At 41.7% G+C, this 22,322-nt stretch overlaps 1 protein-coding gene across 1 annotated transcript; it reads right to left on the bottom strand.

The window, feature by feature from the left end:
- On the bottom strand, positions 1–22,076 carry LOC106539830 (amine sulfotransferase). Its single transcript, XM_087718583.1, has 7 exons — positions 21,982–22,076; positions 18,779–18,933; positions 15,831–16,039; positions 11,019–11,145; positions 10,107–10,201; positions 2,532–2,712; positions 1–918 (listed from the first exon to the last, which is right to left on the bottom strand). Exons 2-7 carry the CDS (start codon positions 18,921–18,923, stop codon positions 725–727), a joined length of 951 nt encoding a protein of 316 aa, XP_087574709.1. The 5' UTR covers positions 18,924–18,933; positions 21,982–22,076; the 3' UTR covers positions 1–724.
- Between the last annotated feature and the right edge of the window lie 246 nt (positions 22,077–22,322).

Raw genomic sequence — 22,322 nt, 5'->3', positions numbered from 1 at the left:
TAATTTTTAAATAATTTTATTAGCAAGATAGATCAAACAAATGAAGAAGAAGAATGCTAATGTTTGGCAAGAAACTGTATGGAAAGAGAAAGAAGAACTTCAGGGGAAAAATAAGCTCCATATGATATCAACTGCAAATTAATTTTTAAACTTATTATTAAACCAGAGCTATAGAGAAACCTGATCAGCTGTACCCTCTGGCTTGGCCTCTACATCATGATCTACATCAGTAGGTATTACTTAAAGTTGTTGGATATAACATGCAAGTAACCTAATGTGCTAAGTATTTTTTTCTTAACATCATCTTTTTTATAAAATTAACCGTTACAAAATTAATATATCTAAGATATATAAAGGTGCTGTCCCAAAATTATTTCCCATTATCGAAGCACCCATTATGTTGGCCCATAAAAATAATAATAGATTAGCATATCTTTGTTCGCTACACATTACAAAAACATTTCTCCCAGCTCCCAAAGCATTTATTTGTATTGCAAAGAACTTATGAAACCATTCTGGTATATCTTGACCCATTTGTAGTGATAAATTATAGGATGTTTTCAACATTTTGAAAAAGATGCGGTTGCCAAAAGCCATGATTTTTTAAGGACGTTTCACTAAGCAGGAAACAGCTTTGAGCAGAAAGCACTTGTGCACACAATACACATAAGTACATACAGAAAACGCATAGGTGTATTGTAGTAGCTTTAACTACATATAGGTATTACAGTTGTGTTGGACATTTCTGCTCTTTGTCCTCCTGGAGAGGTTCCTGCAGCTTCCCATGCTGAGTAGATTGTATTTCTTTTATATCCCAAATGAATTTGAGATCGATGTCCTTCATTTGTGCTTGAAAAATATTGTCAAACCTTTCACTTTGCGATACTGTCAAAATATTCTTCCAGTCTCCAACAGTTCCTGATGGAAAAAGGAGCAGATTGAGGAATCAATTATTGGTCCTAGCCTGTAGTGTGTTTTTCTGAAAAGAGCCCCAGCATTGATCCTGAATCCTTACAGATCTACCCACCAATGGTGGGTTCCTACTGGTTCAGCCGAACTGGTAGTGGTTTGGTGGCCTGGGTCACTGGAACCGGCAGCAACCCAGGTCTGCCACACCCCTGAACTAATTCTCCGGTGGCGCCATAGGTGCTGCCATCTTGTTTTTAGCTTCTGCACATGCGCAGAACAATTTTTATGGTACTGTGCTTGTACGCGCAGCATGCCCATGAGTGAACCGGCAATAGTGCCTGACGGAATCCACCCCTGCTACCTACCATGAAGGTCCCCTCACTGCCAGTGAGGACCATCTTTTTGGCCCTGTGTATTTGGTACAATTTTAGAACCACTGTTCTGTCTTCCCACAAGATCCAGCTGCTACCTTTATTCTCTCATAGTACATTTATTCATCAGGCAGTAGGTAAAAAAGTGAGTTTAGGACTCAGCAATAATCCCAACTGAGGTTTTTATAGTAATGCATTACTTTGGACAATTTTTTCAACAGGACACTGCACCCGTCATAAATATGAGTCAGTTGCCATGCACCTGAATTTTGCTCATGTAACTCTGGGGATGCTGCAACAGTCGAAAGTGTGAAAAATGGTCATAAGTGACTTTTTTCAATGCTACTGTAACTTTGAACAGTCAGTAAATGAACTGTTGTAAGTCGAGGACTACCTGTACAACATAAGCATGAATGAAAAAAATAAATAGTTCTTTGCTTAGCAAAAACAATCAGTTCTTGCCCAAGGGATCCACAAAATGGATTCTTAGTGCCTTATTGGATCTGGAAGTAATAAAGGTGGGATCAAAACCTAATAAATAAAAAAAACTGCACTTCTGAAGGAGCAGGAAATCCTCCCACCAGAGCCAGCTTTTGCTCAAGTTGCAGGGGCATTAGCTCTCTCTCTCTCTCTCCCTCTCTCTCTCTCTCTCTCTCTCTCTCTCTCTCTCTCTCTCTCTCTCTCCCTCTCTCTCTCTCTCTCCCTCTCTCTCTCTCTCCCTCTCTCTCTCTCTCCCTCTCTCCCCCTCCCTCCCTCCCTCCTTCCCTCCCCCCTCTCCATCTCCCATTTCTCTCTCTCTTTCTTTCTTTCCTCCAACACAACCTCTCAGCCTGTTTCAGCCCCCTTTCAAAGCTACACCTCAAGTTCTGGAAGATCCAGGGGAAAAGCTTGATCAGAAAGAACTGGATTCTTCACTGCCCAAGCCAGAATGGCCCTGCAAGGCCTAGAGAATCAAGGCCATGCCCTTTCTGTTCAATGGGAGTTGAACTGATCCTACCCCCAGGAATCACATGAGTGCAGAATTCGCCTCTCCTCACAGTAAACTAACATGGATTTTGCCTGCTGAAGGAGTGGAAATGTTCGTTGAACACTGAGGATGACATAGAGCTACCTTAAGTATATGCTGGGGACAAGAAGTCAATGTCTTGATGACACAAGAGAAAAAGAAGTGATTTCTGAAGCATTTTTGTCCCCCGTTTAGATGCGAGAGAGGAAAAAACCAAAGTTTGATTTTTTTTCTGTCAGTATTACCTTTGCGTATATGCTTTACGTTTGTTAGTCCAAAACACTCTTCATATGTTTTCACAAAATTTGCTCTAGGGTCCGCTTTCATATTCTTGAATGTAGCCATCTCCACAACTTTGTCCACTTCCTGGCTGCTCAGCTCTTTTCCAATAAATTTGCATATTTTAAGTACTACGCCTCTAAGATCCTGGAAGAAGAATTATTTGCTTTTGGAATATTTCTACAGAATACCCTTAATTTGGAGTAAGCTCCACTGAACCCACTGGAATTGATTTCCGAGTGAAAGGATTATATAGAATAGCATTAAAAGTTTTAAAAGTGTCATTTATTTCTTTATGCGGATAAAACGCTGGTGGAAATGAATTGGATGGAGATCCTGGATCTACACCTATATCAATTTCAGATGAAACAAGTTATGTGTGTATGTATGTGTTGCAAATAACTACATGCATATACATGCATAGATGTAAACACATACACACACACACCTGTATTGAAGTAATGAGACATGTTATATGATACCCTACTGCTTTTTCTCCATCCTATTAGGGCCAGTATTATCCTAATGTTTTCTTGATAGTTTTCTAATAATTACAGATATCTATTATTTTTCAGATCAACAATTATAGATCTTATTACTGTATATACTCAAGTATAAGCCTAGTTTTTCAGCCCACTTTTTGAGCTGAAAAAAGCCGCCTCGGCTTATACTCGAGTCAGTGAAAAATTTGCCCGAAATGGAGGAGAAAAAGGGGCGGGGCCATGCCGCTGGGTCACGCTCGTGAATGGCCCAGCGCCCCTGAGTTTCCCCTCCCTCTGTGTCAGTTTGCCGCGCAGCGTGCACCGCACCATCCCCCCTCCTCACGTTCTAATGTAATGCAGGGCTATCTTACGATTCCCCTTCCTCCCCCTCCTGCCGCTCTGCAACGATGTCCCACCTCCTCCTTGTTATGGCAAGCAGCCACATAGCGATGTCCCACCTCCTCTGGTACAGTGATCCAATGATAGGAATCACTGTGCCGTGTGTCATAGGAGGCGGGACATCATCATCACAGCGGGACATCAGCATCATGAGGTGAGTGAAGTATTTCATTGAATACACCGGTATTGTGTGATAATAATTTGTTATGCAGAGCAAATTTTTACAATGGCTACTGTATATTTAATGGGCACAGGCAGGCTGTATATGTTATTCAATGGGCAATGGCATTATTGGTATCTATTTTTATTTTTGAAATTTATCGGTAGCTGCTGCATTTCCCACCCTAGGCTTATACTCGAGTCAATAACTTTTCCAGTTTTTTTGTGGTAAAATTAGGTGCCTCGGCTTATATTCGGGTCGGCCTATACTCGAGTATATACGGTAATGTATTTCAGCTCTTTATTGTGTTTTATATCTTACGTTATTCATCTAGAAATGTTATCATGAGCTTGACACCATATAAACCAGTGGTTCCCAGGTCCCACGGGGGGGGGGGGAATTTGATTTTTAATGGGGGCAATTTGAACCTTGTTTAAACCACATTAATAGCCTTTTAGACTTCCTCCGCATGAGTAAAGTTCACTTTTTGACTAAAGTAAGAATTATATGTCACAGGGGGGAGCATCAGGATTTTAAAGGGGCATGGCAAAAAAGAAAGGTTGGGAACCACTGATATAAACCAGCTAATCAACCAATTAGTATATATCCATTCCTATCATGCTTTTTCCTTGGGGAACAAGCAATGTTATGCAAAGCACACAAAAGGAATAAGGCAACCAGGAGAGGAAGAAATAAAACTATGGTTAAATCAAGCTAAATCAATACTGTGCACTATACCTTTCCAATCTTATCAGCTTCGTCTAACTATCATTTTCTCTGTCTTCTTCTGCATCCATTCACTGTTCCTTCAAATATTTGTTATTTAATTGATCCTAATTAATATGACTAAGTCATTGCAACAAATGTGCTTCTCCTACATAGCTTACTCTCATTTGTATTTAATCCACATTCATTCAGCACTTATTAAATCTTAAGGTTGACTCTTCTTGTTTCATCACCTATTTACAGTTCCACTCAACTGAAGTTTATATTTCTGCTGACCAAATCTCAATTCCTTTTAACAAATTGAGCAAAGCATGCTCTTTTATGCAGTCATTTTCACTGTACTCTTTGTCAAATATTCCTTCTTGCTGGGCACCATATTATCTCCTACCTTTATACCTATCTATCAGCATTCGTACATTTTAAACTTGTTCTGCTCTTTAATTCAATTCTACTAATTGCACGTATTTAACCATTTCAAAGAGTTCAATGATTCAATCCATATTTATATTAATTTTCAAGTCAATATTTCTCATTCTACATGTCTTCTAACTATCTGTGAGAATCATTTGAATTATCATCCAACAACATTATCTATGTATGTAGGCATTGTCTACATACATAAGTATAGGAATGTTCATATATCTATGAATGTCAACAAAAAAGTAGTTATTATACATACTAACGTATAATGGGAACATATCAGTAAGGTTAATCAGTGACATCATTAAAGTAAACTACCAAAATCCATGGGGTAAAGTGGTTACTGGGCCTCTCCTTCCATCACTCATGTTTTGATCACCTTGTGGGTTGCTACATACTCTACATGGGGCTACAGTTGTACAAGCAGGCCTTGTTATAACCACCACTGTTTCATCAGCTGAATTGGTTACTAGTAAGTTCCAGAGCATAATTCAGGCTATAGGTATTGCCTACAGAACCCTACATGGCCCAGGTATTTGAGAAACCCTTGGTCTTTTGTAGTGCCTGTGAGACAGAGCTAGCTGTTTGGAACTTGTTCATCATTTCTAGCAGGACTAGGGAAGCTGGCCTTCCTTATCATAGTATTTGCTCTTTAAACAACCATTCTCTTAGAAATGCAACTCTTCTTCACTTTTTCTGCCTTGAAGTGAACTTTAAACACTTGGCTTTTTTCTCAGGCTTAGACTAAGCACATACAAACTCTTTATGTGTGGAATGATGTGGAAAAGTGTTGTGGTAAACTGATGTTGTGGTAAATTGTAGAATGGAAGAGACCACATCAGAGGTGGGATTCAGCTGGTTTGGACCAGTTCACATGAACTGGTTGTTAAGATTCTGCGTGGTTCGGCGGACAACTGGCTGCCCCGCCCAGTCTGCCCCTCACTGCCCCACCTACCCTGTCTCTTACAGCCACTTCTTTTCTTGCCTTGTCTGCTTTGGTCGCTCGCTTGCCTTGCTCGTCAGTCATCTCAGCTCCTCTAGACCCTAGATCACATAGCACCCCCAGCTCTCTGGTTTCCTCACCTGCTTTCCTGGCTCCCCAGCCAACACTCTCACTTAGGCCCTCTCCAGTTCCCTTGCTGCTTTCCTGGCTCCCCAGTCATCGTGCTCTCCTGAGATACTGGCCCAACCCAACTGCTTCTCTCTGCTGCTGCTCTTGTTTTGTGGCCTGCTGGAGCATCTTGTGCAGCACAGTGAAATTTAGCAGCTGTGAGCCACCGCTTTGAGTCCTGTAAGTCCCATCTGGAAAGCACTGCGGCAGAGAGAAGCAGCATTTAATCTGACTGCTTCTCTTTGCTGCAGCGCTTTCCAGATGGGTCTTAGAGGAAAGTGGCAGCTCATGGCTACTAAATGTCACTGTGCTGCGCAAGATGCTCTCCTGGCAGGCCACCAGCAAGAGCAGCAGGGAAGAGAAGCCGTCAACCTGGAGAGCACATGGGTGTCTGCCCAAGCGCCCAAGGCATGCCCAGCACCAACAAGGGCCACAAGAAGCGGCTGCAGGATCAAGCAATATCTCAGGGCCGTAGTGTTTCTTGTTGGAGTTGGGTGTGCCTTTGGCACTCGGGGAGATGCTCCATGTCCACTCCCTTTCTTCCAGAACTCGTGCAGGGTACCCAGCCTTGTAGGAGCAGCAACATTTTTCAGCTTGTTAAAGAGGACTACTCTGCACCAGCTTTGCAGTTTCTAGCCTGGGCTGCTTGGAGGTAAAAGCATGCAATATGATCTCACTAAGCTCCTGGTTCCTCACACGCGTGCTGGAAGAAAATTGGCAGATGGACAGCTGCAGCCAGAGCCAGGCTTAGAGAAGCAGCAGACAGACTTCAAGATGCACAATCTACCCCTCAAGTTCCAAATGCCCAAACCAGTGAACTGGAAGGGAGATTCTCCATCATGCTGGTGTGTACATATGGATCAAGTGGGCTTTTTGCTTTCTCCCCCCCCCCCACCTCACCATCCCGATCCAGCGCAGCACCGACAGCCCAATGGAGGCAGAAAACAGGGCGTTTCCATTGGCCCTTCTCTTCCCCCCACAGCCTCCTCTTGCCTCCATGTGCCAGGCAGGCTCGGCAGGCAGTCACGATCTTTAGATGGGCTTTTATTTTGTCAGCCTTGTGGGGGTGTGTGGGGAAGGTGCTTGGAATGGTACATGGGAGATTGCCCTGTCTCTGCAGCATCGCCCCACCTGCATTGCACCACCTTGTCATGAGTGATGTTGAGTTGGCCCACTCAGTCACATGATACTACCCCAGCCACGCCCACCCAACCAGTCACTAGGAAGAACCAGTTGTTAAATTACTTGAATCTCACCACTGGACCACATAGATCAATTCAAGATCATTGTTGACTGCAAAGGAATACTGATCAGCTGTTTGCCAGCTAGCAGAGCATTGGAGACACTCAACAGTGTGTTTCTTGGGGCAACAGTAAATTTATTGATTTTTTTTAAAAAAATGCCAACGGGCAGCAAAGGTGTTTGGCAGGTTCTATATTGTGCCGACCTGCCTTAAGGTATATCTGTTGTTTTCTGATATAAAATTATTTGGTTTTATTGATTTGTTGCATTTTAATTTTGTGAATCTACCTACAGTTCCCCCCCCCCCCAATCCGTTAAACATGTGTTTAAGGAGCTGTTTTTAAAACTCAACACCCACAAATACCTCTATTAGATTTTTATTTATTTCCAAAGCAGTCAAAAACAGGTTCAATAGTGTCATGCCTAGTGATGTGCAGTCACTAGAGGCAGGGGAGGCGGGGCCTCACCAGTCTCCTGAGGAAAAGGAAACAAATTTTAAAATAATTAAAAAGGCCAAGGTAGTTGCTCCCAGACTCCAATTCACAGTGACTCTGAGTCTGCTTAGTGCTAACTGTTGGAGGAGGCTAGAGAACTATGGGCCTCCTTTGCATAAGGAATTTTTTGCCTTTTAAGAGTTAACCAAGTTGCGCGTTTTGCTCGTCTTTCCAGCGCAAGGGTGCAGGCCAGGGAAGACAGGGTTTGGGGGCCCAGAGGAGGAAGGGGTGATCTCCCCCTCCGTTCATCTGTCTCGCTGCAGAGCTCCTCCCGGGGGAGGGGGAGGCAGCGAGTGCGCTGATCCCCGTTTGCAAGACCAGCCCTCCGCCTTCTTGTCCCATTGGGAAGAGGGGTGGGAGACAAGAAGGGGGCAGGCTGGCCTTGCTGCTTGCATTTCCCCTATTCCCCCTATTTCTCTAGGTGCAGAGAAAGAGCCAGGCTTCAGAAAGGAAAGGATATTTTTAATGATTTTCTTTTAATGATTTTTAATGATTTCCCATTGAGGAAAAGGGGAGTTTTAATTCCCCACCAGTAAAAAAAAATGTTTAGTCTTTGAAGGGCCCTTGTGTGACATCTGCCTCTGTGTGTGTGTGTGTGTGTGTGTGTGTGTGTGTGTGTGTGTGTCATCAGTGCCTCACCAGCCATAAACTTCTGGTCATGCCCTAGCATTACCCCAGATCAATGCAATAGCAATAGCAGTAGACTTATATACCGCTTCATAGGGCTTTCAGCCCTCTCTAAGCGGTTTACAGAGAGTCAGCATATTGCCCCCAACAATCTGGGTCCTCATGCAATCATGTGGAGGGTTACAATAATGATTCACTTTAGGGCTGGGTACCAGCCTTTCCTAATGGATTACAGAGGTCATCCTACCAGTCATATTAGGTAGGATGACCTCTGTACTATCATGGATTTTGTCTGTTTACCTCAATGATGTCTAATGATTAAACTACTGATAAACTTCCACTAAACTTCCACAAAATTCCTTAAATATATTTTCTACGAATATATTAAACAGCCCAAAGGGACATTGTTTTGTCTTACTTCCTCATCAACCTTGCACCATTCCCTTAGCACTCTTAAGAAAAAGTCACCTTTTCAGCTCCACACCTGTATAAAAATTCCATCATTCAATGCTATGCCTTTTATTTATATATGTTCTAAATCATCCAATGCACTAATGTACACCTATGCCTCTAATAGCAATGCCTCAGTCAATCACAGCTTCACATTAAAGAAAGTTATTGCACTTCTGTGGAATTTGAAAAGTTGTTTGCTGGATAATTCCCTTGTCAAACTCTTAAAGAAGGATGAAAAGAGAATAGGAATAGAAGAATGGTGTTTTCTTGCTGTATTTCCTCTTCAAGAACTTGATCTATCCAAAAGCTTTGGAATAAACCCTTTTTTCCTCTTGTCCTTTCTCTATACACTTCTTTCAGTTAAAAAAAATAATCCCTGTCTGAATCAGCTCTAAAAACACTGCTTAGTTGCATAAGCAGAGAATTAGCAGGACTTTGATTTTCAAGTTCTTGGCAAAAACATGTCAAACTGGAATAGTTTATGTTGAGTGCAAAAGAAAAACATGCACAAACTCTTCTGTCCTTTAAAATGTAAATATTAGTTGTTCAGAACATTCACAAATGTTCAACCATAGATACAAACAAACATTACCTACAGCTGCATCTCTATTTGTCTAGGCCTATTCCCTGAATCTATTGATCTTGACAAAAGAATACGGTGTTTTTCAGAGTATAAGATGTTCCGAAGCATAAGACGGACATTAGTTCTTGGAGAAACTATGAAAACAAAAAAAATATTTTTTTGCCTCTGCCTACCAGCATCCATCGGTATTCATCTGGCTAGCATCCTTGCAGCAAACAGCCTGGTCAGCTTCAGCATGTTATCGCAGGCTGATTCAGCATGAGCAGCTGATTAGCAATTGGATTGGCCTCACAGAGTACTGCCAATCAGCAGTTTCAGGCCTCCATGCACCACCTTTTTGGCTTCCACGCATCACATTTTTGGCCTCTGCATGTTCTGTTTTAGATCCATTCCAGGCTGCCGGGATTCCCACAGTACATCGCTGCTAATCACTACCTCCTTATGTCATATTTTCAGCCTCCATGTGTAATGTTTTTGGCCCATTCCAGGTGGCGGGGATTGCTGCCGCTGCTGATCCTCACTAACTGGAACTGGCCAAAAACACAACACACAGAGGCCAAAAATGGGGCACGTGGAGCAGTGACCTGTGGCGATGTGCTGTGGTGATCCCCGCAGCCTGGAACAAGTCTAAAGTGGGGTGTGCGGAGACCGAAAACCTAACATGTGGAGGCCGAAAACGGCCAAAGGGTGGGGGCCGATAGGTGTGTGGGGCTTTGGCAACATTCACTGTAGAAGACACACAGACATTTCTACCCACTTTTGAGGGTGGAAGCGGGTCTTATACTCCGAAAAATAGCGGGTCTTATACTCTGAAAATAGTGGGGAAAGAAGTGAATAGTCTCACCTGGATCATTTCTTCATAGCACAGGAAGAGAATATTTAGTTCATTCCGATGTGTATACCAGCCTTTCACATGATCAAAGACCAAACTGCTAGCAACTGTTGGTTCAAGCAGAGAATGGAAATAAGAGTGGTCATACTTAAGTTAATTCTGATTCCTCATAAGAGCTATAAGGAAAATATTTCTCTTTTAAATATTATATACACAAAGCCAATGTCAGTAATTCATAATGATTTTGAGGATCACTTCTTTCTAAACAGCATGCATTATAAAATTAGAATAAGAACTCTTTGGAAATGTTGAAAAATTGCTAAGGATATCAACAATCTTTTTTGCATTTTAAGGCATACAGGGTGGGCATCAACTGTGTGTACAGAGACTGCTTGAAATTATGACAGCACTGAAAGGGCTTATGACTCCTACCTGAATTTATGACTGCTGCCATGTCCCCATGATTGTGTGAACAAAATTTGGGCTCTTGGGAATCTGCCTGCTTTTACAAGGGATGCTATGATGTCTTCCTCTCCTATATTCTTGCTGTACTGTCCCACTGGGTCCCAGGCCATAGTTTGAGAACCCCTGGTTTAATGCATTTCCTCTAGTGAATCCTGTTAGAACCTTATTGCTACTGTATGTTGGCTGACATGGATTTTATTTTAATAGAGAGAGGTGATGGTTCGTGAGTGTTCAATTTTTTTGCCACACAAACCAACGAGAAGCAATTGTGCAAGGTGAGATTTAGCCTGCAGTTTCATTGGCAAGGGAGGAAACTTTGGGTTCATTAGGTCTAAAGTTGTCCCCTATTGTTGAAATGCTTCAAACTGAGTGTTGTCGTTGTTAATAACTCCAAGGAAACATATTAGCAAATCAGCCCTTTTTGATAGTGTTGTGATAAATATTTTATTTCCATCTTACCATTTCCAGATAAGAATCTTTGCATGTATTCCTCTAAATTACATAAATTTACCATTCCATGGAACGAGTTGCGATAATGAAAAAAGGACACTAAAATGTCTTTTGGATTTCGGTACACATAAATCACCTGCAAAATATATAATATGTGTAATCTGTAATAAATACATTCATTTTTAATAAACTGAGGATACCTTCTAAAGTACATTGAAAAATGTTCTTATTAAATTATGTAAATAATTTCCCTTTTCCTGAAATGTTTCCCTTTTCCTGAAATAAAGTATATTTCACTGGCCCATGTTTTATTCTCACTTTCATGTCATGAATTAGAGTACACTGAGATATGGTAATTGGCTATATAGTAATTGGCAATATTAGCAATCAAACAATAAATAATATCTTAATCGACCTACCAACTTAGTCACACAGTAAACAGCAGCCTAATTAAGGAATAGCAATAGCAATAGCAGATTTTTATATACCGCTTCATAGGGCTTTCAGCCCTCTCTAAGCGGTTTACAGAGTCAGCATATTGCCCCCAACAACAATCCGGATCCTCATTTTACCCACCTCGGAAGGATGGAAGGCTGAGTCAACCCTGAGCCGGTGAGATTTGAACCACTGAACTGCTGATCTAGCCGTCAGCTGAAGTGGCCTGCAGTACTGCACTCTACCCACTGCGCCACCTCGAACAACCAAGAACACTCCTTCCAACACTGGCAGGGTAAGCCACTTCTATATAAAATGAGCAAATGAGCACAGGTTTCTTCAAACAGCTGAGTCCGGCAAAGAAAGTGGGTGGGTGGGGCAAGCATGGTGCGGACAGGCGGGGTAAGCGAGCAGTGACTGGATGGGGGAAAGTGAACAGGGGGGCAGGCCAGGGGAGGAACTGTTCTCCACTCCTTTCTAGCACTCAGGATGTTATCTAGTTGGGTAATGAAATGTCTGCAAGAAACTACCAAGCTTAGAGAACAATTTAGAGAATACAATTGACTCAAAGTTGTTTTTTGTTTTAATGGATCAGTCTCAGAGGTTGGTTTCATCTGGTTCGGTCCAATATGCATGTACTGCTTGGAATAATTTTGTGTCTGTTCCCGTACTGGGGCCTCTAGAGGCCCTGTACCAGAACAGTCCCTCCTCTGGCCTGCCCCACTGTTCGCTTCCACCCGTCCAGTCACTGCTCGCTTGCCCCACCTGTCGGTACCATGCTTGCCCCACCCACCCACTTCCTTTGCCGGACTCAGCTGTTGGAAGAAGCCTGTGCTTCCTTCTCTTTGATAAGTACTTTGCAAAACCGGGACTTTGCAAACCACTTCCCAAAGAGAAGGAAGTGGGCGCGGGGCTTCTTCAGAGGAGCTGAGGTTGGAGCAGACCCTAGGTTGGTTATAAGCTTGCCCACCACCACCATGTGACTGCTTTGGGGGCACAGTGTGCCACCAGAGTGGCAGGGCTGCCCTGGAGGGTCTCTCCCAGCCAGGAACGATTGCCAGGAGAAAGCCAACTGCAGCCGACAACAGGACGCGAAGGAATGGCTGTCAAGCAGAGCCAGGAGTATCCCCAGGTCAGTGGGGTGGCAGGAAGATTATGCAGGGCTTAACTGGAGATGGCAGGGAGGCAGGACATTGAGCTTCCCTGGGCGTCTGCAAAGGATATAACAGCTGCTGGGCGGCTGCTCCTTCATGCCCCATTATCGGCAGCAGTTGGCTTTCTCCTGGTGATCCTTCCTAGCTGGGCGTCCAGGTGGACCCTGGATCAGTCAGCAGCCGCACACTGCCACCATGTGACCACTCTGAGGGCGCAGCCAGGAAGGATTGCTTGGAGAAAGCCAACTGCAGATAGGAGTGTTCCCAGGTAAGTGGGGTGGTGGGGAGATTGCACGGGGCTGGACTGCAGGCGGCAGGAAGACAGGGGTTGAGGCTATGCCCCTATACTAGCAAAAAAAAAGAATACCCTGTCATCCTGGAATTGTGCCGCAAGGTAAGGGAAGTAGGTCTTGGGAGAGAACTTCCCTCCCCCTTCAGAGAGCCTATGTGGAGAGAGGAGGCATCCTGTTTGAACATAGGCAGGCGAGTGGTTTAGTGGCCAGTGCCTCCTTCGCTCATTCGGGTGGGCGGAGAAAGAAGGGAGCCATGCGATAGCCAAGTGCGAAGGCGCTCCCCTTTGCCCTTGATGGCTGGGGTGCTTTATCACATGCCTCCTTTCTTTGTCCGCCCACCCCAACGAGTGAAGGACATGCCGACCCCAAACCACTTCCCCGCATTCAAACCAGCCCGCCTCCCAACTGGCAAAACTGACATTTTCACAGTAGTGGCTGAAGCATAATCCCGGGCAGTCAGTTCCAGCGCTCCTTGCCCCAAGCACATCCTGTTGCTGCTGCAGTCACTTTTGGTGGTGATGCTCTCAGTGATGGCAAGAAGCAGCTCCCACTTCGGATTCACCAAAAGCTGCCATCTGGGAGGCTGGCAAAAAACCCCTCCATTTTCCTGTCATACCTAAACGATCCATGCCCTCCCCCTATGGATTGACGCCGTAGGAGTGAAGAAAAGAAGCCGGGCTTGGGAGGGACCTCCCCTCCCCTCCAGAGAGCCCATGCTGGGAGAGAGGAGGCAGGCTGGTTTGAATATGGGCGAGCGGGCGGTTTAGTGGCCAGTGGCTTTTTCACTTGTTGGGGCAGGCGGAGAAAGAAAGGAAGCTCTATGGGGAACCTGGAAGTTTGGGAATGGTGACTTCTGGTTTGTCCGTAGGTCCGTTTTTCACCCTCCGGAGCTTTCAGGGAAGCCTCCTGAAGGTTCTGGAGGTCAAAAATCGGCTCTACGGACAAACCAGAAGTCACCATTCCTGAATTTCTGGGTTCCTTGTATGTCCATTTTTTGCCCTCCGGAGGCTTCAGGTAAGCTCTTGAGGCCTCTGGAGGAGGCTGTTTTTGTCCTCCGCAGGCTCCTAGGAAGCCTCTGTAGCCTGGGGAAGGCGAAATAACTGCGGCAAAAGTGGGGGGGATTCACTGATCACGTTCATGTGTACGCATGGGGGGGCACGCATAGCATTATGGGTGTGGTACACCGGCGCGCGATCCCCTTGGCTGCTGTGCTTTTTTGGCACGCCAGCCAAAAAAGGTTTGCCATCACTGTCCTATACCATTTCAGACAAATGGCTCTCCAATCTCTTCTTTAAAAAACCTTCAGGGATAGAGTGCCCACAACTTCTGGAAGCAAGCCGTTCCAGTAGTCAATTGTTCTCATTTGTCAGAAAATTTCTCCTTAGTTCTAGGTTGCTTCTCTCCTTGATCAGTTTCTATCCATTGCTTCTTATCCTGCCTTCAGGTCCTTTGGTCTTCTTTGTGGCAGCCCCTCAAATATTGGGAAACTGCTATCATGTCACCCCTAGTCAGTGGTGGGTTTCAAAATATTTTAGAACCTCTTCTGTAGGTGTGGCCTGCTTTGTGGGAGTGGCTTTCTGGCCATGTGACTGGGTGGGAGTGGCTTGCCAGCCATGTGACCAAGTGGGAGTGTGACCAAGTGGCAGTCATGTGACTGGGTGTGCGTGACCAACTTGTAAAATGTGGTGAAACTCACTTAACAACGCTCTTGCTTAGCAACCAAAATGTTGGCTCAGAAACTCTGGCATTTGAAGCACGTAAGTCTTAAAGCTGTCAACCCCAGGGGTGTTCAAACTTGACAGCTTTAAGACTTTAAGGTTTAGATAGGACTCTTAGAGGCAGGGAGGGCGATTGGTGAGCCAGCCAATCAGTGAGCGGCGGGCAAGTCAAGCATGGTACGGACGGACGGGGAGAGGGAGCTGGAACCGGTTCTAAACAGCATGGTAGATTTGTGGAACCTCTTCTATAGAAGAGGTTAGAACTGGCAGGAACCCACCCCTGCCCCTAATCTTATTGTCACTGGACTAAACATACTCAATTCCTGCAAGCGTTCTTCATATGCTTTAACATCCAGCCCACTAATCATCTTTATTGCTCTTCTCTGCATTCTTCCTAGAACTCAACAACTTTTTGATATGGTGGGGGTCCAAAACTGGATGAAATATTACATGTGTGTTCTTATCAGAGCTTGGATTTCAGTGCTATAAACATACAGCTGATCAAGAAAACATTGATTGTTTTTGAAAAGCCCCCAAAAGCTTTGATGTCTTCCAATTGCCTTTTCTTGAGCTCTGACTTTTTCCCAGCATCTCTTGGACCCAACGACAAGGATACTTCTTCCTTAGACTTCTCATTGAATAGCCATAATTCTAGTTCCTGAGAGCTATTGCCTTGCTTCTGTTTTCTTTCCCACTTCAGTTTGTGACAGGGATTTCTCTTGCATTCAATGTTCCTTTTGTAGATATTCGTCCACCATTAAGCCATTTTCTATTCCTATACCACCTATGCCTGTATTTCTCCCTACTTGATTTTTGTTTATCATTTGGTTTATAGCAAAGTGGATTTTTTTCCCCTGCTCTAATTGTTTGGGCCATTTTCTGTGTAAGTTTTCATTAAAAACAAGGATGCAAAATCACTTGTGAAATTTCATTTCCAAATAGTTCAGGCAGGGCCATAATTTCAAATAATTAAATCTTTAATGAATCAGTACCTTGAGAAAAAATGGGTAAGAGCACCGATCAATTTATGCAATTAATTTATATATAATGTAGATGTTTTGTGCTTTTCCTCCTATAATCTGTACTCATGTTCATTCCTGCTTTTCTCCTACATGTATATCTACACATATATGCATAAATATACACATATACTTATACAATTATTGCATTTTTCAGCTAACTCGTTTTTATAATCAGAATAGAATAACAAGATTGACCTACTTTTCCCTTTTTGGCCTTCAGTTTCTTGGGAACTAGGTAATATGGCAGATGGGACATGATGATACGAGGTGATGGCATCTGGGTGATATCCACATTGTGTAGGTTGTATTCTATGGATGCACCACGATGTGATATGGAAATATTTTCTGTTCCATTCCGATGGCCTTCGTACAAAATCAAGCATACAATATTCTGGGTCCAGATAGTTCCTAAAAATGAAAGTCAACTTGAGAGTTTTAGGATGTCAAACCTATGTCTCCATATGCATCAAACTCTAAACTCTGAGACTTATGTTTGTCCCTTGATGGAGTAGGAAAAAATTGATTTCATAGTAAAGGGATGATGTTTTGCTATTTCTAGAGCTTTTCTTCCAAAGGTTCCTCATTGAGGAAGGAAGGAAGGAAGGAAGGAAGGAAGGAAGGAAGGAAGGAAGGAAGGAAGGAAGGAAGGAAGGAAGGATGGATGGATTACTAAAGTGGTGCTAAATACTGCAGAATAGAAATCTTTACTGGCCAAGTGTGATTGGGCACATAATTTGTCTTTGGTGCAAATGGTCTCAGTGTACATAAAGAAAAAATAAAATATATTTGTCAAGAATCATAAGATACAACACTTAAGAAACAATAAAAACAATATAAGTTTTAAAGATAGAAGGAACATGGATATAGCAATAAGTAGGAAGAGATAGGTACTGGTAAGGATAAGAAGAATAATAGTAATATAATCTTAAGTAGATAATTTGACATGGATATTGTAATGGGTATTAGTTGTTTAGCAGAGTGATGGCATTCGGGGGAAAACTATCCTTCGGATAGTTCGGATGCCCCGGCACTGTGTCTGGATTGTTCTTGTTGCACCACATGGCTAGTGTGGCAGAGGGATCTTTTGAGATGCAGTCATTGGTGTATAGAGAGAGGTGGGGGGGGGGCTCCTGTGCTAATTGTACATGTAACATGTGTGATTTTGCCTAGCTTCACCTGCTGTAGATACATTCTTTCCTTCTTTCTAGCTCTAGAGCTCTTGAGAAAAAAAGGAGCTTGGAAATTGTTTTTTCAAAGCCAAAGGATAGAAAATACTCCAGAATCTTAAAAAAAACAAAGGAGTAGAACCATGAAATCAACGAGGCTTGTTCTATGAGCAAGGCTTTAATAAGAAATGCCTGATTTCAGTGATACAGACCAAGTTCCAAAATAAAAGCATTTATTTGTGAAGAGGGGAACTAAGAAAGGCCACAATCACATGTTTAGAATTCCAAACTAAATCAACATAATCAGTGCAATGTATCTATTCACAAGTTAGAACTGTGGCATGAGAAAGGTCCATTTCCTACTTTGATGGAATCAAATGTCATGCCTGCAAGCCATCTTTTCTTTTTGGACTTCAGGCCTGCCAAACTTTCTACTGTGGGAAAATGGGAGGGGGGATTATATGGAGTTGGTGATATGTATCCATAACAACATTCTTCTTAGAAACTCAAGGTCATTCTTTGTCTCTGCACCTGGCCAGAACTGGATGGGTGGACTCTGTGGCAGTGGAAGATTGAACCATGTGATGGACTTGTGGGTGTGGGGCAGGATCTTGAACTTTCAACTGGATGGGAAAATATTGAAGCTTTCAGATTCAGGTTTTCCTAGATGTGCCAATATGGCTCTCTTAATAAATAGGAACTTTGGGGTAGCTTTTGCCTCAGACTCTGATTTTATTTTGGATGCTATTTGGAACCCATCCAGCATTTTCCCCTACCTCTTCTTTCAAAAAACGCAAACCAGAGAAAATAGTTTTCAGAAAAACTATTCTTGAAATTCTGTCTAAAAGCCCTTGAATACAAAAGATCAAAGTAGCTATTAGTGACCTATTTTTTTCTGGCTGATAGAGGTGAGTCAATATGGAGGAACTTATAGTGTGAATAGTAAAGCACTCCAAGCTATAGTAAAGAAAAGGTTCCTTCTCTTTCTTGGGTCAAAGCAGGGGAAGGAAGAGTCAAATCTTTTCTTTCTGGATAAGGTTTTTCCTATTCTTGAATGGGGGAGACTTACTTGGCTGTAATACTTTCAAAACATCCTTTAAGCAAAAGTGTGCAGAATTCCCTTTGTCAGTAAAGGATACCAATATGGAGGATTTCTTAGATTCTCTTAGCTCCACTAATACCAGATTTAAAAAATAATTTATGTCCTTTCAGCAGATGATTTCCAACAAGAAGGGTTACTTACTTTCATACAGAGGGGCAGAATGAAACTTCTCAAAGAGAAACTTTAGTTACAGTATGGAATTTAAATATACATTGCTCATATCATACTGTAGGAAGTTAACACCCACCCGTCTCCTAGAAGAATGAAATGCTTTAGGAAATATTAAAAGGGCGGAATATTTCCCCGTAAAGGGAGGCAGAAACTCATTCCCCCCTCACCTTTGTCAATGAGGAGCCAGAGAAACATGTTTTTAGGCAAGAAACAGACTCACTCTGTTAATAGCTTATCACTTAATAGCTCTATGTCAATGGGCCATTAAAAGTCCTAATCTACATAACAAAGATCTACCTCCTTCAGGCAGACCCATCCGCAACAGAAACTCACCACATGGCATCTGGGAACTCAACCAAGCTTGGGACTTGACACACAATCTACAAAGTTAGCTTAAAAAAAACCTCTCCTGGGAGTTTGACAACCAATCAGAATACATTTCTTACACAGGAACAGGAAACAGAGAGGTGGGGCCGAACAGAGAGTATAAAAAACCCAGGAACTCTCAGCAAGCCCTTTTTCCTCCCCCTGTTTTCCCAACATCTGGAAGCATATGATCCCCCTTTTTTGTTCAGGAGCTGAGGCCATGTGATCCTGTCCACCATTAAGCCATTTTTCCAAGCAGTCTCCATGTTTCCAGTGTCCTTTTTCCCACTTGGAACGGAACCCAGAAGGACATTTCTTCCAACAATTTTACAGAATTCTTACCAGACTTTGGATAAGTGTCTATGAATATGTCACTATCCCTCATTTCGAAATCTTCTAATGCTTCCAGACATTCAGGTTTCATTAATTCTTTTGATAAATTATACCCTTTATAGTTGAATAATTCTTCAGTTTTGACTTTTTGCATAATAACAGGGCTACAATAAAAGAGAAATTAGAGGGTTTTTTTTCTTTCCTTAATGCTAGCAGCATAAACAGGGTCAAGATCTCTCACTTTATAATTATTGCAATTATTGTTTCAATAATATACATTTGGCAACCTTCTTCAGCGATGATCCCCAAGAGAAAACAATGTGGAAAAAGTCTAATTTTTTTTCTACAACTGTTAAAACTGGAACTCAAAAAGTTACATTTAAGGTCTTCAAAGTTATCAAAAGGAAAATAAGGAAGTTGGATTTTTTTATAGCTGTTACACATACCCAGGACATGGAGAAACTTTTTGAACTTAATTTGAGAAAAACTAATAAAAATATATGTTGGTATGACCATTCTTTGATGGAAAGAAAAGAGGGATTTTAAAGTATTCCGCAGAATTTAGTGGAGACTGATGTTGAAGGTGTTTTAGGAGATCATGCAATTTAGAAAACCCAATTTTTATTTTCTTATTGTTTCTTGGATGAGAAGCAAAATGTTTCCAAAGAAAAACAAAGAAATTTTTTATTGGAATGATGATTGTTTTTTAAAAAAAATCCTATTTATGCTATAAGTTTCTAGAACATTTGGAATTTCATTTTCAGCCCTTCAATTCTAGCTTCTCTTCATTGATTAAGTTATTAAAAATTTCAGTCTAAGGTATGTTGTGGAGACTGTGGAGTGATTGTTGCAATATATGCACTTGAATTATATAGTAATATTTATATAGTGAACAGCTAATTATATAGTGAATAAAGTCCATTATATAATTGGCGATCACCAATAAATAATACCCTAATCAAGGAACCACTAACTTAGATAGTCACACAGTAAACAACAGCCAAATAGAGAAATTACCAAGAACACTTCTTCCAACACTGGCAGGACAAGCCACTTCTATATAAATTAGGCAAAGTCCACACTCCTTTGTAGTGCTCAGGATGTTGTCTAGTTGGGTAAGTTGGGTCTGCAAGAAACTACCAAGCTTAGAGAACATCAAGGACCACACAATTGACTCAGAGTTGTCTTGTGTTTTTTATTGGGTCAATCTATGTAGAGATTTTTCATTTATGTAAAACACAACCTTTTTAAAAATTATTTAAAAAGGCAAATCGCTAGATATAGTTTCATTATCTTGTTCAGTTGAGGATCTGCACTTTATCTTGCTTTCTGCAGAGAATAAGGAAAAAGTCTTAATAATAGAATTGGAAGGGACCTTGGAGCTCTTCTAGTCCAATGCCCTGCTCAAGCCATTTCAGACAAATTGCTGTCCAATCTCTTCTTTAAAAAACTCCAGTGTTGGAGCACCCACAACTTCTGGAGGCAAGTTGTTCTGCTTATTAATTGTTGTAACTCTCAAGAAATTTCTCCTTAGGTTGCTTCTCTCCTTGATTAGTTTCCATCCAAAGCTTCTTGTCCTACCCTTATGTGCTTTGGAGAATAGATTGACCCTCCTTCTTTGTGTCAGCCCCTTAGATATTGGAACACTACCATCATGTCACCACTTCTTCTTTCTTTTTATTAAACTAGACATACCCAACTATTCTTCATATGTTTAGTCTTCAATCCCCGAATCATCTTACTTTTTGTTTGGCAACTACCTCAGTTAGCAACTATTTGCAAATAAAATGGCAATTACAAAATCATTTTCCAATCAATCCACACACTTATGATTTCGTGTGCTCAAAACAAAGCACTCCACAAAGTAATATTAGCCTCCACCCCGTGGAATATTCTTCCCTTGGAGGTGAGGTGGGCCACCACTCTGCTTTCTGAAAAGGGGTTAAAACATGGCTCTATTGGGCTTGCATGGGGAGCCTAGTGCAGCATCCAGTCATGGGGTTCATTGATGCCATGAAAATCCTCCCTTTGCCTTTATCAAATAATTTTAACAGGGTGTATTATTCTTGAAAAATGTTATCATTAAAAAAAAATTAATTATGCATTTTAATTTTTCTATACTGTCTTATATTTTCATCCTTTATTTTATTGTACATCAACCAGAATCCCTCCCTGAGGGAGATGGGTGACTCACAAATGTGAAATATAAAATAAACAAATAAACCTTGATATAATTCATAAGAAAAAAAATATCTTTCAATCATGTGCTCACATAGCAACCATTTCCATTTCAGACCTGATTGTTGGAAAGGAACTCTGTTACTAAATGAGTAGTGGGTAAATACTCCTTGTTTGCACTGTATGAGAAGAACTGTGTTAGTTTGGATAGCAAAAAATCCGGAGTCTGATACCATCTTTCCAAATTAACACTTTTTTAAGGTAAAGCTAAAGGTTTTCCTCGTACATATGTGTTAGTTATTCCTGACTCTAGGGGTTGGTGCTCATCTCCGTTTCAAACCAAAGAGCCAGCACTGTCCGAAGACGTCTCCATGGTCATGTGGCCAGAAAGACTAAAGGCAGAAGGCGCACAGAGAGCTGTTACTTCCCACCAAAATGGTCCCTATTTTTCTACTTGCATTTTTACATGCTTTTGAACTGCTAGGTTGGCAGATGTTGGGACAAGTAAGGGGAGCTCACTCCATTACGTGGTGCTAAGAATTTTAACAGCCAAACTGCCAACCTTTCTGATCAATAAGATTAGCGTCTTAGCCATTGGACTACTGCATCCCATAACACTTTTTATTAAGAAGCAAAAGCTTTTGTGAGATGCTACTCGGCTCCTTCTGATTCCTAGTTTATAGTAATTACAAATGTACATAGCTAGTTGATATTCTAATGATTTTATTAGATGACCATAATAAATACTGCATTAATCATCCATTTTAATAGCACTTATAACTTTAATGTTCTGGTTAACATATAAAGTCAAACTGGTTTAATCCTAAACAAATATATGCATTTTTTTTATCCTTGCATCCACATGACTTTTTTTTTAAATGAAACAATGTACATGTGCTATACCTGTTAATAATAAAATGTCACATAACTATTTTAAAATGAAGCTTAAAATCATTAATTTAACATCTTAATCAAACATTTTCTAATAAACTACTATAATCTGTCTTAATGCTAGGAATAAATTTTAGAATTACCTTTGTGGTTCTTTCTTGCTGATGATTGAATATCTCTTTCAGAAATAAAGCACTGAACAGAGCAGAAGGAAAATGACCCTCCTGAAATTTAGAAGCAGGCTTTTATTTATTAACTATGAAAGGATGCATGGGGACTGGCTTTTTTTCTTTAAAGGGTTTGAACTCTAGAGTATTGGCATCAGAAAGCAAACCTTTATTGCATAGTCACTTCATGAACAACCGTTTTGCAATTCAGAATTAACTTGATAAAGCCACATCGAGATCAAACACAACCTGGATCAATATCATGCAGATGATGAATAGTGAAGGACATTGCATAAACCGTAAAGATGGGGAGGAGA

The sequence above is a fragment of the Thamnophis sirtalis genome, unplaced genomic scaffold (assembly GCF_051295495.1).
Source record: "Thamnophis sirtalis isolate CommonGarterSnake01/CBP01778 unplaced genomic scaffold, rThaSir2_p1.2 scaffold_6, whole genome shotgun sequence".
NCBI lineage: Eukaryota > Metazoa > Chordata > Lepidosauria > Squamata > Natricidae > Thamnophis > Thamnophis sirtalis.
The sequence above is the reverse complement of the archived record's forward strand: the minus strand, read 5'-3'. Positions and strand labels throughout refer to the sequence as shown.